Raw genomic sequence first — 18,710 nt, 5'->3', positions numbered from 1 at the left:
CGGTATTTGTAATTTCATCCATTATACGTTGCCATTTATGGTCACTTATAAACGTTCGACATGTACATCGTCTTCGCGCTGTACCGTCACGTGGTCAGTGCATTTGCATAAAGCCCCAAAGCCACCGTGAATAGAAATTTGGGTTGTGCTGTTAGCTTAAATAGCATATTCGCTTCCATGTATTATGTGTGCTATGTATAAGCAGTACGCACTCATGCCATTGCAGAATACCATTGCATTTGATGTCATTGTTGTTTAATTATTGTCCATGAATCAACTAAAGCACTTATGTAATTAATTAGGGTTCATGCTTTTGTATTAATTTATAGGGTTTTCTTTCCACTGACGAATAAATTGGAGGTGATTATTTGACGACCTGTGTTACAAGCTGATCCAATCCATCCCTTACCGGGAGACCAGTCTCCCCCCTCCGGATCGTCAGGGTCCGCCCCCAGCGGGCGCGCAAGCGCTGCCGCTACAATAATTTTTGTTATTTTAGTTTAGTAGGTATACAGTGTCTGTTTTTTACCTTTTCTATTTTAAGATTTTAAAAAAATTTTACTGGAACACCCCTGTCCCCCAACTTCGCAAACCCCATCTATTTACAACGGTTTATTGTATTCGATTTATCGTATTGCCGCACACAGAGAGCTGTGCGTACGATCGCTGTTTGCCCCCCAGATGGCACAACCACGTGACTTGCTAACCTTCATAACAAGGTCTGGCATTACATATTTTAGGAAACATCATTAGGAAACTACTTGCCATGCAGAATGTTATGGTAGAATCATGACAGGAACACATTAAACCTTCGGTGTTTGGTTCCTTGTTCCCTTTTTGCTGTTAAGCACTTAATAGTAGGTCACGGGGGAGCAGGGTTTTATAGCACCGCTGCGTTTGTTTCTGCACAATTTATACGCAGCCGAAAGCGGTGCGTCCTGTCCAGACGGTAAACACGCACTTGTAATATACTTGTACATGTATGTTAAAGCCTTTCAATGATTTATCCATTTCAGATTATGACGCTATAAAAATGAATGTAGAGCTCCACGAATTTTTTTTAGTAAAAATCGGAAAACAAATGAACAGACACACACGAGAAATTGCTTCCATATTCGTTCATGATTCTCGAATTTATTAAATGTAAAATTAATGTACCAACTGGAGAATTGAATGCACAGAAAATGACATTAAAGTTGAAACAAAAACCTGACACAGATACAGTTCAGGGCTTGGGTACCATGCAATTAATCTACAAAATACGTAAAAGAGATGAACCACAAATCGACGTTTTCCAAGAAGTATTTCGTCAACTTTTATACGGGGAGTCTCATATTGAGCAATTGTATTTACCTCCAAAACAGGATTTCTGAAAATGTCATTTTTCATTTTGAAAATAATTTAATGTTCTCTCATCTACATAAGCCTACGTAATCTTGCAAATTCCACTGTAAACATGCTTACAGGACTCCTTCCCAATACAAAACGTTCAAATCCTATTGTCACAAATCAAGCATAAATCCAAAATCAATCATGAGAACTCTTTTCATGACGACATTATATTCTTCTTTTATCAATGCGTTGTCGTCGAGTGAAGGACACCTTCGAGGTTAAAGTACATAAGTACATAAATTTGTTTGTGAACAGCCTTCTCATGAAAAAGTCCATTTGAAGCAAGATATGAGACGGAGAGAAACCCCCCCCCCCGGCTTTATGTTGGTCATTGTTTGATCGGAATCTCAGGAATTCTTTACAGACTTCTAAGGGGGGGGGTTGTGTTAGGTAACAATAGTCTCGAGTGTGTACAGGGATTGAACAGGTGGGGGGTACCCCTCCGCCGCATATCTTGCCTGGTATAAAATCAGTCAGTGAATAGTTAAAATTGGCGTCATCTTTTGTATTCTACACAATCAGTGGCTACCCATGGGGCTGCATTTACAGACTATTTGAACAGAATGAAGGAGAACAATGGTTTGAAGTAACAGACATCTTAAAAGTTACATTACGATGTCCTTGTTGAAACACTTTGGAACTCCATGTATTAACAAATTTACAGATCTGTTATGCAAAACTGCTGCAAACTGCTTGCTGACTACCATGACATCAAATACAAATCTCAAAATATGGAGGGCCTGACGTTTCCATCCTAGCAGAATCTTTCTCAACTGAGGCGAACCCTTTTGCCTTTGAGGCTGGATTCTGCTAGGATCGAAACATCAGGCCCTCCATATTTTGAGAAAGAAATTCGTCGCTGGAAATCAAATGTTTAACCGGAAAGATTTGATTTGTTCATCCAAATTGACATTGGGTTAAATCGTTAGCCTGTGTAAATGACAACAATGGATCGCAGAAACACACCGCACTTGCAAATTCCCCACAAAGCTTCACGGTAATACACATGTGCAACTCTTCCCTTACCCCCCCTCCAAAAGCAGAGGCTGTGTATTGACACTATTGCTCCTCCAACCCCAAAACGGAAAATTAAAGCCAGTCGCTAAATCAAAATCGGTATTTAATGGGAAATGGGTCTTTTGACACTAGGAAGGAATAAGCCACCGTACGGCAGATGGTACTGTACTTTATGAGGCAAGGTGTATAAGGCACACGACGGAAGAGACTGAGCATGTGAATCCATGAGTCAGCACCTGGGTTCCATGCAGAAATTGGACACCCCCCCCAACTACATAATCCACACCCCCTTACTAATCTCGGCTACTCTGCACGGAAACGTTCATGACGTGACTAATGGGATATTTCATCTGTCTTACCATCGCAGGAATGTGCCACACACACAGATTATTTTTACATTACAACGCCTGAAGTTGCAGTAGCATCACACAAAATGACTCCTGATGAAAGACAGGGCATACTGTCTGAAACGTTGAGTACCTCTGGTTCTCTCAAAACCACACAAATTTACAAAAGAGATATTTTTTGCATAGTATTACCGCAAGCTCCTTACCTTCACTTGGCACCTTCGCCATGAAAAACGTCAAATCTCGCCTAAATAAATCTAAAACCTTGCATCTCAGGAATGCTTAATAAATCCCCGCTTGAATAAGCCATCCCCCGACGCATGAGTTTAAAAAATTTTAGTGGCCAAGCAATGGAATTCTCATTTTCTTAATTTATAAACAGGGTTGATTTAATGCCGGTTCATACTTCAGGTGAATTTGAAAACGAAGCAATGTTGACGTCACGAAAGATTTGCAGCAAATTTTGATAAGTTGAAATGTGTTGAGCTTCTGCGAATTAACAGAGTGAATAATTGAGATGATCTGACGTGACAAATTCACGTTTCTGTTCGCTTTCTCGTCCAGCATGAGCCGGCCTTTACGGGTTTAATATTATGTCTTAATTATTCTTTTTAGCCTGCTCTTCGGCTCAGTGTAGATTATGGTCTTTGAGTATTCGTTTTTTCAAGTTAACGCATCCCACTTTTGCCAGTATTTTAGCAAGAGACCTTACTTGTGTCTTTTCGTCACACCCCTGGCGATTCCTCCAAGCCGTCAGCATGCAGTAAGTCTGTTGGCGCAGGTTCCCTGGGTTGTTTACTTTAAAAGCAGACATTTACCCCCTTGAAAATCCTAACTCTGGACCCAAGACCTGCTGCTCTTCCTCTGTTATTTCCGGCGCCAGTACGCCGTTAAGATATTTGTTACTCAAGTACTCTTCAGGATCCGAAGGATCTGCACGAAAAAAAATCAACAACAAACTTTAAACGATTGCAAATAAAGAGAAGAAAACCTTAATTCACGCACACACGTCACTTCTTGTCTTTCTTTGGAGCTTTCCTGTCACATGAATGCAGTTTTATGTTCATATACAAAGGTATGTATTGGATTTACCTCTCCAAGATCTTTCATTTATAAATAATTAATAGATGCAAACTTAAATAAGCATATGTTACATTTAGCTATATTCCGCCATAGTTTTGGTGAGTTATCCTGCCCTCGCCTATATTTGAAATTTAAATTCGAAACAGTAGACCAGTGAGCTTGCTGAAATCTCAGTGAAAATAATCAACAGAGAAGGACACCAACCTGGAGTGCGTTTCCGTTTCCTAGATGCTGGTATTTCTATTGGACAGAAACATAATGAAGACTAAATCACTGTACATAGTGTGTAGCTTGATACCTCGCATAATTATTGTCACAACACTACAATACACACCGTACAATCCCGAACCCTGCCCACCAGTTCAATAATTAAACTGTATAACGGTACCCCCGATTTGAGGTCTTTATTAAATATTTATGTAAATTATTCGTACAAATTTGAAAAGAACATTTCGTTAGCTTATCAAAACAACAAACTCAATTTATTTCGGTCCCGAAATGACTGAATTATAGCCAATTCAATTGTTTTTTTTTTTCATTTGTACCATGGACAGGCTTTCTCATGCCATCTTACGCACCCTAAAATGGGCTGGTCTAATAGTCTAATGGCCGTGATTTTAACACTTGCACATTGTCCTAAAAATTGTTCCTTTTTCTGATTCGTGGCTCTGGAGGATTTTAAGGGAAAAAAATTCGAAATTGTAAAAATGGTCTGATTCCCAACTCGTGAATCCGAAGTCACGTCGACTATGTTGGTGCAGAACCGAGCTAAGGCTGCATCCGAATCTGTTGTCTAGAGCTAGGTCTAGGTCTTCACTCCATTGAAAGTAGGTGGAGATGTGCAGACAATAGACCTAGCCGTAGCTCTGTAAAGCCTGTTTCGGACACGGCCTACGAATTGTAAGTCCCCCAAAAACCCAGTTAGTGCGCATGTGCCTGGCAAATTATGGTGTTAGTTAAATTTGCCAGAGACGGCTAAATATCAACTGTAAAAAAAATTGCTAAATGAGAGCGATACCAACCTGGATCATTTCGCCTTTTCCTAGATGTAGGATTATCTATAGGATAAAAATTAAATAAATTATTGCAGAGCATGACATTAGCTTGACACAATTACACCATCATCACGAGAAAGTGCGCAGTTATGCGAAAAACATTCATTTCTTTTAACTCCAATATGTCAGAGTTGCTAAAATATCTGGAATTTGCTTTTGTCTCGGTGCTTTGTTTTTCAAGGGATCTTTGACATTGGTAATCCATCTTTTGACCAGCATGCATGTCAAGAAGCAAGCCCCCTACATTCCCCTTTTCACTGTTAAAAGCAGACGATCTCCCTTCTCCCTTGAGAAGCCTATACTCTCTCGTGGTTCCAGTCCGCGGGGCCCAGATAGCGACCTCCTCGCTGGAATGGACTGCTTCTTGCCCGTAATCCTTATCCACCTAAACCACTGTGTTATGCAAGGCGTATCTAATAATGCAAAACCGCCCAGAATCACGAGGTACAGCAACAGCGGCTCTAGCATGGAGAATTCAAATTGTTATGTTCACATTCTCGCGAAAGGCTGATGATAGACTTGTTGGCACACGGTGAAAAAGCACTCCGCAGATTTTCCTTTGATTCCGAATGTCAGGCATCCATACTGCAGTTTATGGAGACACCACGCGCTCGCTCACCCAGGCTGAGCACCAGGCTACTTCTTCACGTACACACAATTTGTAAAGCTTCTTACCGGGACGTTATCCCTTGTTCTCAGAACGTAATATCATATGCCATAGGCCATTTTAAAACATTTCAAGAGAAACTGGCATTTTTAACGGGACTTTTGCTCGCACCCATCACCCAATACGGACCGCTGGGAAGAGATAGTCAAAGAAAATCTAATGAGTGAATATTTCAAAACAAATGTTCATTCACACCTTTCTTTGTGTCCTTAGAGCTGGCCAACCCGCGCCGATATTCTTCCCACATTTCTAGACAGTCAAACCGAGCAATATCGCCAAGAAGTTTCCCCAAGAATGTTGTTTTGTCCGGGGAGAGAACACCTCGTTCCTCCAGTTTGCCAAAGAGATCTAATGCACTGTCCACCTTCAGATCTCTCTTCGTCATGCCTTCGACATCTTTGCAGAAGAATACCATATTCTTCAAGTCTTCGCTCGTCAGTTCTCCAGCTATGTTGCTGAGAGTTTTTCGGTACTGTAAGATTTACAATTCAGTGGTTAATCACCAACCCAAACCAAACCAATACCAAACCAAACCAAAAACAAAACCACCATAACAAACCCCTCTACACACATGCTTCTTTCACACACTTTAATAGAGTGGCCGGCATTCCTTTGTTCTCCTGTGGGTAATTAAGAAAACTAGGGGGAAAATGCTCATTTCCCCCACTATGACAGCTCCTTCGAGTTGGCCTTGTAATGATGGTTTCAAAGACTGTTCCTCTTTATTCTGCCACAGATGATCCTGCAGTTCCATGATTCTGAACTGTTCTTCAGAGAGGGAAACACATGGGTAAGTGACTGTGTGGACGTCTGAACAGACGATGTCCGCGTGTAGTGTAGGGAGCGAGGACCCAGTGTGTTTAGAGGCTTTTTTGAGAATACGGTTTAAACGTCGCAGAATAAAGAGGAACAAAAGAAAATCATCGCTAACAATGAAGCTAGAAAGGGTATTTGGGCCTGCAGTGGAAGTTTAATGAGAACAATTTCCAGTCTTTCAAATCTACTCCAAAACAAAGGATATGTCCACGCTAGGTACGTAAGGCAAACATGAGTTAAGTTTAAAATAAATTGCTGCATAGTTTTGAGGTTTCTGGAATAATGTTCAGCAAAAATCTGTTAAAAAAGAGACATGAGACATGACGTTCTAGTCGTTTGGCCTAACTAGAAAAAATCAACAGTCCTGTTTTCCTATCTTTCCACAGTAAAAGGTACTGCAACTTCCCCCTACCCGATCAAAGTGGTGTTGTATTATTTGTAAAATTCTGGTACTTCCAATTCCTACAAAGGAATTGTTTCAACTAGGCCACAGAGGTGTAGTGACGGTCTTAATCTTCAAACCCCCTTTCTGAAAGTGGAATTTTCCTGGAAGTTAGTTTATTTGTACACCTACAAGTTAATTAGAATTGACTGACCCCAGGGCTTTGCCAGAAGCTCGTCACATACAAAAACATTACAATAGCTTTTGTAAATGTTAGGCACCACTGATCACTATATGCTAGATTGCTTGTTGAACCCATTTTTGTTGTGTGACTACTTGTACAACAATCATATATGAAATTGTGTAAATTGGGTAGCTGCATGCAAGACATGGCCGGCTGTTTGATACCGCAACTTTCACTCATGCGACTCGCAGTTGAAAGAATTATGATCCATCAATGTGACCCACCATCGCAAAACCGGGCTGAAGTCGGTATTTGTGATGTTGGTCAGTTCCTTGCCTTCAGCTTTTAAAAACTTTTTTAAAGTGATCCATGTTAAATCTAAATTCAGTCTGTAGTGAGCTTCTTACAGGCAGTGATAGCTGTAAAACTCCCATGAAAATCTGAATAGCGGAAGTTCCACTCTTTAGGGTTATGAACAGCCTGGAGTTTGGGATGGCAGGTCACAAATGCTTCCACCTTGGAATCAGGAATAATGATCGAGCAAAATTTTTCGATGTTGCCGCTGAGTGCATTTTTAAAGGGGTTGAGCCTTTGGGAGTTTTAGAGTAAGTCTGTGCAGTCGTTTTAAATAAATTAAATTGGCATCAATGTTGTGAATTTGGAATATAACGTTCTTGCCCAGCCCGCATTTTTCCGAGACGGGACATGGTCCTTTTTTCACTACGGTGCATGCTCAATGCATTCGGCCGCGGTGCATGCAGCATGAACTTCAACTGCCGGTAACAACAAAATAATTCGCTTGATGAAGTTCAATGTTCACACCTGTAATGACATATAAGGAGTTTCTTTAAAAACATATTATGTTTAACCCCCCCCCAAAAAAAATAACCTAGCAAGTCCGAGACAGCGGAGTTGTGAGTGTGGGGGGGTATACAACCCATCCCCCAGGATTTGCGCCCCATGATGGATCTGTCACGGCTAGAATTGAGCCGAGTCCATGTGAACTTGCACCCTTGGTGCAAGCTTTCGTAATAGAATTTACTCACTAATACAGAAACAACTTTGGATTATAACTATGACGCTCTTGACACAAATGAAAGACTGTTGGATAATGTGCTATTGATATAGGCTGGCAAATTGCCAAATTCATGTAACGATAAGTAGACTAATGCAGCGACAGAATATTATACATAAAGGCGAAAGCTACAGGGGGATAAGGAAGGTTCATGAGTGTAGTTTTCAACCTGAAAGGGTTTGCACATCGTCTTCAAAGGATAGTCCAAATTTAACCTTAAAAGAGCTGGGTTGTTTTGGCCCACCTCACAGCTGGGGAGGGGTACGGATTCCCCCCCCCCCACACACAGACACACAGACCTGTTTGACATACAAAGTGTGGACTTTCCTTTGTTCTCCTGTGGTTAAGGAAACTTGAGGAAAATGCTCCTTTTTCTTTAACTAGGATAACTCCTTCGAGCTGGATTTTGGATGGTGATTCCCTGGACCTCGACCCCAAAATGCTCCTGAAACTGTTTTTCGGGGGGAGGGGGGGACATTGTGTGGACGTGTTCGAGTCCGCACTACGCCATCGCACCCTACATTATATGGACTTCTTTTGTGCAGAGGTCCACACTATGTAAGGCACAGCTGCACACACCCACACATTTGGGGGATATTGAATCCCCCCCCCCCCATTTTGTGATAAGCAACACAATTAAAGTTGATTGTGAATTATTTACATAGACTAAAATGTTTACAATATTTGAATATATTGAAGTATTGAAGAAATATTTAAAAACCATAAATATACCATTTTGATGTAAGATTCTGCATGAATTTGATACACATTACAAATGTACATCTTTCTAATAAACATCGCCTCCTATATAGTGTATATGGTGTCCCTCCGGCTTTTCAGCCCACTAAACAGGTCGTAATTGGCGTGAGGACTGCAGAACACTTTACCTGACTATATACATGTAGACCTAGAAACTTGAGCAAAGAGCCAAATGTGTTCCTACAGCCAATTTATTTCATCATGGCAAGGTGATAAGCTCAGTGGTTACCAGAAACACGTTATTACTGTGTTGGACACGTCACGCTGTACTATGTGATAAACAGGCAATGCATGATTGAACCGTACCAACAGCCAATCCATGCAAAATGGCGACCCGACCGTCCTTTGTTCATATAGGCCTAGACGAAATTTGAGCACATGTATTATGGTTCTACGAGTTTTGCTGCATTAGCATTCCGGATCAATAACATTTAAAATCAATTTATTAACAATGGTCCAAATGACATGAAGCTCTAGTCCCTGTAACACTGAGTATCGGATGAACATCTTGCTGTTATAGGTATAGGTGCGGTTGGTTTCCGTGTTTAAGTGCCGATAAAATAAACAAAAATCTCATTGGTTTTCAGAATTCAGGCAATAAAAATATATGATGACAACATACCCCCCAACACTGAGAATGGTTAAAGAAAAACCTCAGGATTCATTCATCCTTATATATGAGTACTTTTTTAAAATTGAAGGCGAATTAACCGAGAGCGGCGCACACAATTATTCACGGCATTGAATCACTGGAATGGTAGTCATGTCTGCGCGAATACAGAAGTGGATGAAAACAAAGTAGGCCTAAATGTGTTTGGGCTGCTTACCTCTGACATCGTTGGGTCTTCTCGATATACGGCAGATTTTAGAAGATTGTTTGCGACACAAAGGCTGAATTCGGTCGGTTTGTTTCCATATGTTCGGGAAGAGCTTTGTTTGCGCAGACTTCACTAAGTCGGGATCTCTCTGTAACGTCTTTGTCTCAGCTTTGGGCACATACCGAGACCGCGCGCAGTTACTTGCTTCGCGCGCTCTTGTGTCCACTTATTACTATGAGTTCAGGGCCGTTTTCCAATACTCAACTTCGTCTTCTTCTCAGGCTTCGTTTCAGAAACCAGTCCCCAATTGTGGGCCTGAAGCGTTTACATTAAATTGGATTACTGTAATTTTTGGTTCTCTTGCATCTTATTTGATGTTTTGTGGCACTATTAGACTAATTAGTGCGCTTACAGCTTCGTAGTCAGGTAGTAAAGCTGCCGGGCCGAGGTAGTAAAGCTGAGGGTCCTTTGTGGTGTTAGCATGTTTTCTTCTGGTTTGGCCTCAGCTACTTTGGCCTTACTCGTGAAGTGTTGAGTAGAGTTTGGAATTAGGATCGTACACAGGTCTATGGCGAAATAATTGGAAGTTGTTACATTTTCGGCGGGACAAACCACTTTTCAAGACTCATTAACTTCAGACGTTGGAGAAAACGACACGGAAGAGTAAAATAATTTTCGAAAGTTGCTCAAGGTTTCCCATACGTTCCAGAAATTTCTGCACTCTGACAATAACTTTCTAGTAACTTTTGAAAATGACAATTTTGCCCAAATAACCTAAGAGAACTCAATGTATAACCTGGAGAATACAGAAAGCTCCAGTCTTTAATAAGGCATGTCGCGGGGGTCAAACATGGGTCGGGTACAGATTCTTGTATAACAACGAATAAAAAAAGCACACTAAATGCTAAAAGACGACAACCTTCTAAAATTATGTCAGTGTTTGCATAAAATTTGTTTTCTCAGGATTCCTATTGTAAAATAGATGCCAGATTGGTGAATTAGTTATTGTCCTTGCCCTCTAAATTTCTTCTTTTGTTTTTTGTTGCTCTTTGTGTTGTAAGGGCTTTTTTTCTACAACGCCAATAGAATAATGCATACCGGTATGTTTTATTACAAGAAAGAACTCAAATAAAAACGAAATAAGTTTTTAAAAAGAAGTAGCATGTGCAGTTTTGAAATATGTAAGTTAGCCAGCATAATTTCAGATGGGCTGATGTACTTTACAAAATTATAAGTACTCGTGTCATTTTATCCATATAATAATCTACAGATCTTAACTCAAGTTTAGCCTATTTAGTTACGATTGTATGTAATCTCAAAATGGTTGTTTTTGTGTATACGAGGGTCCCCAGTTAGTGGGCCTGTTTGCCTGTTCGGGGTTTCCCTTTTGCACCACAGATTGGTTTCGATGTTTTGTGCAATAAAGGTAATAACCTAAACTAAACTAAACTAAAATCACTCATCAAGTCGTTGAAATATAGGCCTACGCATGTATTTAAGCGGCGGGTATATGGAAGTAAGTCTACAGTACTGCATTATGGTACAACTGAAGCATTTCAGGGATCCACGCAAAGGAAACTCAGACAGCAAAACCACGCACATGAAAGTATTTGATAAATTGCAGTACAGGGGAATAGAGCAAATACAAAGTACAAGTAAAAGGCCTCTTTTTCTCCACTACAACACTCACCATTAATTTCTTGTGTAAGTACAAATACGTGTAAGCACATCATTCTGAGTAGCTCGTTTCTTTCTAACCTGATATTTCAGCTTCAGTGCCTAACCGGTGCATGTGTTACAATTTATCCTTATGATTAAAATCTTTGACATCCTACGGATAGGTGATAATCTGGTCCTCAACGGTTGAAATGGTAGGATGCCGCTATGCTACTTGTTTGTCTACCCTGTGGCTGGGGATAAGTTGTGGGCTTTGAGTAATTTGAATTTCAAATCTTTGCGGTCTATTTTAGCTAGGCAATCACCGAGGGACCTTACTTGTTTCTCATCGCTCTTTGTATCAGTCATTGTATCACTTTTCCAGTCCTTAAGCATGGCTAAAACCTGCCCCTGCAAGTCCCTAGCATGGGATATTTCATACTTAGATAGTTCTTTAATTCCCAGATGGATGCCCAAGGGTTCTCTGTCCTTTGCGCGTATTTCCTTCGATAAATTCAGGAGGTAATCATCACTCAGAAACTCTGCGTAGAGACAAAAAAATTGAAAGCGATAATATTCAGTGATGTCAAGGCACTAGCATAAAGATGGCAGCTCCGATAAAAACAAACTAACGAAAAAAAAAAAACCACAAGAAGAAGAGAACTGTGATACGACAGATGAAACAATTGATTGGTGACGGAACGTATGCAACCGAAGATTCGTCTTAGAAAGCAAAACAAAACACAAACCTGCAGTTAATAGCTATCTTTTTATCTTCAAGGCTTATTGCATTTTTCACCGGAAGTGTGTCGACTCTACAATTTACGAAGTTGGAGAAAGTTTTGACTGTTTGTAACAAGCAATATGGAAAAGTTGACACATTCTGTGGTTGTGAATTTTGCAGCACTAAAACTGGTAGACAAATTTTGCGATTGGCAGTCTTCCGTAATTCCTTTCAAATTGTTTCCAGAGTAATTTCATTCATTATTAATTTTCATGTATTTTGACTGGGTTGTGCGCTTACTAATCTTCGCGGCCGCTACGTTGGGCAGTACATGCACAAGTCCAACAAAGACCCAAACTTGAGTCTTGGAAATCAAACTTTTGTAAGTTACTAGTTTTTAACCGCAACAGTTAGCCTTTAGCGGGTTGAATTTGAATAAAATCTGGTACACTGAGTTATGATGATTGCACAAAAACGTAACAACTTCAATTATCCACACTAAAGTTGCCATACCTCGGGACTCGGGCTGGGACAAGCTTTTGGATAGTGACCTCTTCCCTGGAAATGGACTGCTTCCCTTGTGCCCTTCTTATCCATCAAAAACAGTGTGTTATGCAAGACGTTTCTTATGTAACCCCCCCCCCCGAATCACGAGGTATAGCATCAATGTCTTCAGCCTGGAGAAGTCAAATTGGTATGTTCACATGAATTTAAAGACCTCAGTGTACCAGGTTTTATTCAAATTTAACTCGCGAAAGGCTAATGATTGACATGTTGGCACACAGTGAAAAAGCACTTAGCAGATTTCCTTCGGATTCCAGATGTCCGGCATCCACACTGCAGTTTATGGATGGAGACGCTACCCTTTTTTTTTACCCACGTGACTAAATGTAAGCAATACCACCACATGTTGACCGCCTTGGCCACGGTGATCGCATATATTCCGTCAGGCAGCTTCAACCACATGCAAGCGCACGTGCGAACGCCTGTTGTTTGACTAGTTTATCTTGAATAGGTAGATTACCATCACTATGCACTCGTTACCATCACAACACATCATAGGTCAAGCACAATCCTAACACCACAGGAAAAAGGTCTATAGGGTAGACATAATTCTGACATGAAAGGAGCACACGCTCACTCGCCCAAGGCTGAGGACTGGGCAAGTTCTTCACGTATACACAATTTGTGAAACTTCTTAATGAGGACACTGTCCCTTTATACTCCGCATATTATGTGCCATAGGCCATTTAAAAAACAAAACGTTTCAAGAGAAGCCGGCATTTTACCAGGACGTTTGCTCACACCCATCGCCCGACAGACGTTTTCCTGTGATGTCACGACCGAGCTGGACCTATGATGTGTTGTGATGGTAATGTGCATAGTACCGTGTAGACTTGAGATCAAGTCCAATTTTGGAAGCAAGTCTCATATGTTGTGCACAAAAGGGCTTGCAGATTGTTCAAGTCGGTAATTGGGCATTACTGGACGAGCATATTAGGGAGCGAGGTTGCACTGACCGTTCCCGCGTGTTGTTAAACTGTACGCCGAACCACACCGCGTATGCATCGCGAAGATTCAGTCTTGCGATAGTAATCTACCGATTCAACTACATAAACTAGTCAAGCTTACAGCGTTCGCACGTGCGCTTGCACGCGGTTAAAGCTGCCCGTAGGAATGTGCGATCACCGCGGCCAAGGCGGTCTACACGTGGTGGTATTGTTTACATTTAGTCACGTAGGTGAAAAAAAGTCTATACGGACCGCTGGGAAGAGGCAGCCAAAAAATCTAATGAGTGAATATTTCAAAACAAATGTTCATTCACACCTTTCTTTGTGGCATTAGAGCTGGTCAACCCGCGCTGATATTCTTCCCACATTTCTAGACAGTCCAACCGATCAATATCGCCAAGAAGTTTCATCAAAAAGCGTGGGTTGTCCTTTGAAAGAACGCCTCGTTCTTCCAGTTTGTCAAAGAGATCTAATGCACTGTCCACCTCCAGATCTCTCTTCGTCATGCCTTCGACATCTTTGCAGAAGAAGACCATCCTCTTCAAGTCTGCGCTCGTCTGTTTTTCAGCTATGTTGCTGAGAGTTTTTCGGTACTGTAATAAGATGTACAATTCAGTAGTTAACCAAAACAAAAACAAACAAAACCCAAAACACACTCCCTCCACACCAATGCTTGTTTCACAGACTTTAACAGAGTGGCCGGCATTCCTTTGTTCTCCTGTGGTTAAGAAAACTAGGGGAAAAATGCTCATTTCCCCCCACTATGACAGCTCCTTCGAGTTGACCGTGTAATGATATTTCCAGGACAATTCCTCTTCATTCTGCCACAGATGATCCTGCAGTGCCTCTGAACGGTTTTTCAGGGAGGGAAATACTCTAGACATGGGTCAGTGATTGTGTGGATGCCTGAACAGATGATGTCCACATAGTGAAGATAGCGAGGACCTAGTGTAGACGCAGGCAAGTCCCCCTCCCTAAAAGCAGGTTTAGACGCTTTTTTGAGGATAAGGCTTATACGTCGCAAAATAAAGACGAACAGAAGAAGGAAACCATCGCTAACGATGTACCTAGAAAGGGTTTTTAGGCCTACAGTGGAGGTTAAATCAGCATAGTTTCGAGTCTTTCAAAATTACACTAAAACAAATGATTGTCCGCACTAGGTATGTGAGGCAAACATGGGTTGTGTGGATGTGAGCGAGTTCATACAAGTGTCTTCCAAGCTAAATAAAAAAATGTAAGGAGAAAAATAAGGCTTGAAAATGTAGAACAAATGTTTTAGGTAGTCATATCGACTAGGACTAGTTACCCTTTTGAATGACAGGGGCATGATTTGGTGACAGCAGTCTGGCAAGAAAGTTGAGGTTGCTTGAATTGATTCTGCTGTGATTTGAAAGAGTTCCTCACACGCGTTGTTTAATATGTTACGAAATTTCTATGGCTGGACAAATTATGTTAGTTTTGCACGGAAAAATGTTAATGAATAATCTGTTATGATTGTATCGGAACATAATTTCAATTTAAAAAAGGATCAAATTTTTTACATGTCTATATCGTGGAGGTGGGTTACTCTGCTTTTATGATTCTTGACTAGGCCAATATTTTCGAAAATTGTTTGGCAAAATTAATGTAAAATTCAAGAAAAGAGTTTATAGACGAGGGGTAAAATCATGAAGAATATTATGTAAGTTTATTCTAAGTCGCTGCATAACACAGTTTATAAGTATTCACGATCACCCCGAACAGTTGATTTTGTTAGATTAATGCCGTTCAAACTGCAAAGACGCTACAGGAAATTCGCGCGTTTTCATGAGTTTAAAATAAATTGCTGCATGGTTTTGAGGGTTCTGGATTAATCTGTTAAATATTTAAAAAAAATAAAATGAAATCACAGAGACATGACTTGTCGTTCTGGTTTAGGCCTAACTAGAAAAAAAATCAACAGTCCTGTTTTTCCGTCTTTTAACAGTAAAAGGAACCGCAACTTCCCCCTACCCGATCAAAGTGGTGTTGTATTATTTGTAAAATTCTGGTATTTCCAATTCCTACATCTGGCAGCACGTCTCAAGGGGCAACTTGCTTCTGCCCATCCCCTCTTTTACCCCTCTTTGTGTGGTTAAAAAATAAAATCAGCAAGTCATCGGTAATGAGTAGTTTTGATCAAGTTACGACACAATCCGACATCCGACATTAATTTTGTTGTTTCCCGAATTTGAGGCTGCACGCGTGTTGATTTGTCGCGGGGAAAATGGGCGCTGCGCAAGATAAGAACAGTATCTGTGATATTCAAAATCATCAGTGTCAAAACAACTGCAAAATTTTACCATAAAACCCCATTAAGGTACAATGCCTGAAAACACGCACTACTCCTATATCAAAAAAGAATATCGGTGACGGATTCTGCCCTCGCGCTTTTACGGTGAATGTCAATGCCTTTAAAGCCACAAGGAGCTCCAAAATTCCACTTTTATCCTGATTCAAATGATTTCAGAAATGTAGAACTTTGATGAGGTGTGGACGCGATGTTTTTATTTTTCACAGCCGACCGTAATCGTGACGGTTTTGCTGTGGTGACGATTGAGATTTCCATCTAGGGCCAAGATGTAAACTCCGATACAGACTTTGGGTCGGTTTCCTTTGAGTTCTTTTCCAAGGAAGTAAAATATACTCAAATTCTGAATATATTGTGCATTAAACTTTGGAAACATGAAATGATTTATATTCTGAAAGTGTTAATTTCCTCGCCTTGTGGGCTTGTCATCTAAACTTGATGGAGATCCACGGTGAGTACAAACGATCGAGCAAAGTTTGATTACATAAAAAGACGATGGGAATTTTGTCTTGTAAGGAAGACTGTAAACGAGGGATTAAACCAATACAAAATAAAATTTTGATAAGTGTAGCGTCACCTTTGACCTTAAAAGAGTCGCAGGAAGAATTCATCCCCTCTGTACTTATTTTCCGATATTTCTGCAGTGCATTTTTTGCCCAAGAGTTCGGCCTATGGGAGTTAGAGTAACTCCTTGCGGTCGTTTTGACGCCAATTTTGCGACAATGGAAAATAAACTTCTTGCGCAGCGCGCATTTTTTGGAGACAGGTCAGCCAAAAATGTACTTTTTTCCGATGCGGAGCTCAATGCACGCAGAATGGTGAGCAACAATTTTTACATCTACAACGACAAAGAGTGTCTTTACAGGCATGTCAGGTTTTTAAAAAAACGAGCACGATACAGCTGAATTGTGGGGAGGGGGGCAGCAGAGCCCGCCCCGGCTGTGAGGTGGGCCAAAACAACCCGGTTTTTAAAGGTTAAATTTGGACTATCCCTTGAACACAATGTGTTGCAAACCCTGTCAGATCGAACTGTGAACCTTCCTTATCCCCCTGTAGCTTTCGCCTTTATGTATCATATTCTATCGCTGCATTAGTCTACTCATTTTTACATGAATTTGGCAATTTGTCAGCCTATATCAATAGCACTTCATCCAACAGTCTTCACTTGTGTCAAGAGCACCATAGTTACAATCCAAAGTCATTTCTGTAAACACTATATAGTGGTTAACTTTTACTCGAAGTGTCAGTGTCCAATTCACCGTTACACACAAAAGTTTGCACCAACTCGCCCCGTGTTAAGGGTGCGGGCCAATCGTCCCATAGGGCCTATTCCATCCACCGTAAAAAAACTCACATGGACTCGGCTCAGTTCCAGCCGTTCGCAATACAAAGTCATGTGAACAGATCCATGCGCGTAGATCCGGGAGATGGGGGTATAGGCCTATACCTCCCCCCCCCCACTTTTTTTGGGGGGGTGCTATTTAATCATTCCCCACTTTTTGTGATAAGCAAAACAATTAAAGCGGATTGTGAAGTATTACAGAACGACTGAAATGTTTAAAATATCACTAAAAAGCAATTATTAAAAATTAATATACCATTCTGATGTAAGATTCTGCATTAACTTGATAAATATTACAAATGTACAGCTTCAGTATGAACATCGCCTTCTATATTGTGTAAAGGTGTCCCCCCCGAGCTTTTAAAAAAAAATTTCACAGCCGGGTAAGTCCCCCCACCTTTGCCCATCCCCCCCCCCCCCATTTCCAGCAAAGATTTACGCTTGCCACTGAACAGGTCAGACTTTTGGCGTGAAGTCTGCAAAATACTTGCCCTGGCAATCTACATGCAGACCTACAGACTTCCGCAAAGAGCTAAATGTGCTCATATAAGCAGCCACTTTATTTCATCACGGCACAGCGATAAGCTCAGTGGCCGCCAGAAACACATGATAATTACTATGCTGGAAACGTCACGACGTATGGAATAGGCGATGCACGTTACATTAAACCAACAGCCAATCCATGCAAAATGGCGACGCGACATTCCTTTGTTCATATAGGCCTGTATGAAATTTGAGTACATATATTATGGTTTTACGAGTTTTGGTGCATTAGCATGTCGGATCAGTAACATCTAAAATCAATTTATTAAAAAAGGTCCAAATGACATAACACTCTAATCCCTGTCACACTGAATATTGGGTGAATATCTTGCTGTTATTCAGCCGCAATATGGAAGTTGAAGATTGTTTTGGTTTCCGTGTTTAAGTGCCGATAAAATTCAAACATGTCATTGATTTTCAAAGTGTTTGGGCTACTTACCCCTGACATCGTTGTTTCTTCTCAGTACACGGCAGGTTTTAAAAACGTTTTAGAAGATTATTTGTTAGCGACACTAAGGCTGAGTTCAGTAGGCCGGGAACGTACAACCGATTACCACTGGATGTGTTCAACAACATGCAACATGACGGCTTCCTTTTGCAGTTACCTGGGGTTACAACTGGGCTGAAATGGCATTTGCAGGCAACACATTCCATTTATACTGCTTCCAAAGGTAAGAGTAGAGGATCGGATATGACGAAACTGTTTGTGGTGTTTCCTTGACTGCTTCCTTGTTTTGTGAATGTAGTTGTTGAGGGTATTTCGGCCATATAATTTTCCATCTTTTAAATCTTGCTGAGTTTTCTTATTTTCCTTCTCGTTTCCAAGGGTTCCCAGCCAAGATCCTTGAGAATTTTAGTGGCTGTTCCTGGTGTATGTTTGTAATTGCTGTGCAAAAACGACTTTGTTTATGTATTCTTTCTGGTAGTTTCTTGATGTTTTTCTCTTTATGTGGGTCCCAAGCCGCGGTCTAATGGGACAGGGCATACTGAGCTTGTATAGGCTGCTGATT

The 18,710-nt window shown here is 40.9% G+C and overlaps 2 protein-coding genes across 2 annotated transcripts; both read right to left on the bottom strand.

Annotated features, from left to right (window-relative positions):
• Window positions 1-834: 834 nt before the first annotated feature.
• LOC110982686 (FAS-associated death domain protein-like) lies at window positions 835-9,803 on the bottom strand. Its single transcript, XM_022241284.2, has 5 exons — window positions 9,605-9,803; window positions 5,757-6,033; window positions 4,862-4,897; window positions 4,044-4,079; window positions 835-3,689 (listed from the first exon to the last, which is right to left on the bottom strand). Exons 1-5 carry the CDS (start codon window positions 9,611-9,613, stop codon window positions 3,571-3,573), a joined length of 477 nt encoding a protein of 158 aa, XP_022096976.2. The 5' UTR covers window positions 9,614-9,803; the 3' UTR covers window positions 835-3,570.
• A 461-nt stretch (window positions 9,804-10,264) lies between these two features.
• LOC110982684 (FAS-associated death domain protein-like) lies at window positions 10,265-18,346 on the bottom strand. The gene is made up of 3 exons (XM_022241283.2): window positions 18,140-18,346; window positions 13,803-14,079; window positions 10,265-11,793 (listed from the first exon to the last, which is right to left on the bottom strand). The coding sequence occupies exons 1-3, from the start codon at window positions 18,146-18,148 to the stop codon at window positions 11,495-11,497; spliced, it is 585 nt and encodes a 194-aa protein (XP_022096975.2). The 5' UTR covers window positions 18,149-18,346; the 3' UTR covers window positions 10,265-11,494.
• Between the last annotated feature and the right edge of the window lie 364 nt (window positions 18,347-18,710).

This window comes from Acanthaster planci, linkage group LG16, assembly GCF_054643075.1.
Source record: "Acanthaster planci isolate LZ-2023a linkage group LG16, COTS_SCS, whole genome shotgun sequence".
Taxonomy (NCBI): domain Eukaryota; kingdom Metazoa; phylum Echinodermata; class Asteroidea; order Valvatida; family Acanthasteridae; genus Acanthaster; species Acanthaster planci.
This window is presented reverse-complemented; position numbering and strand designations above follow the sequence as displayed.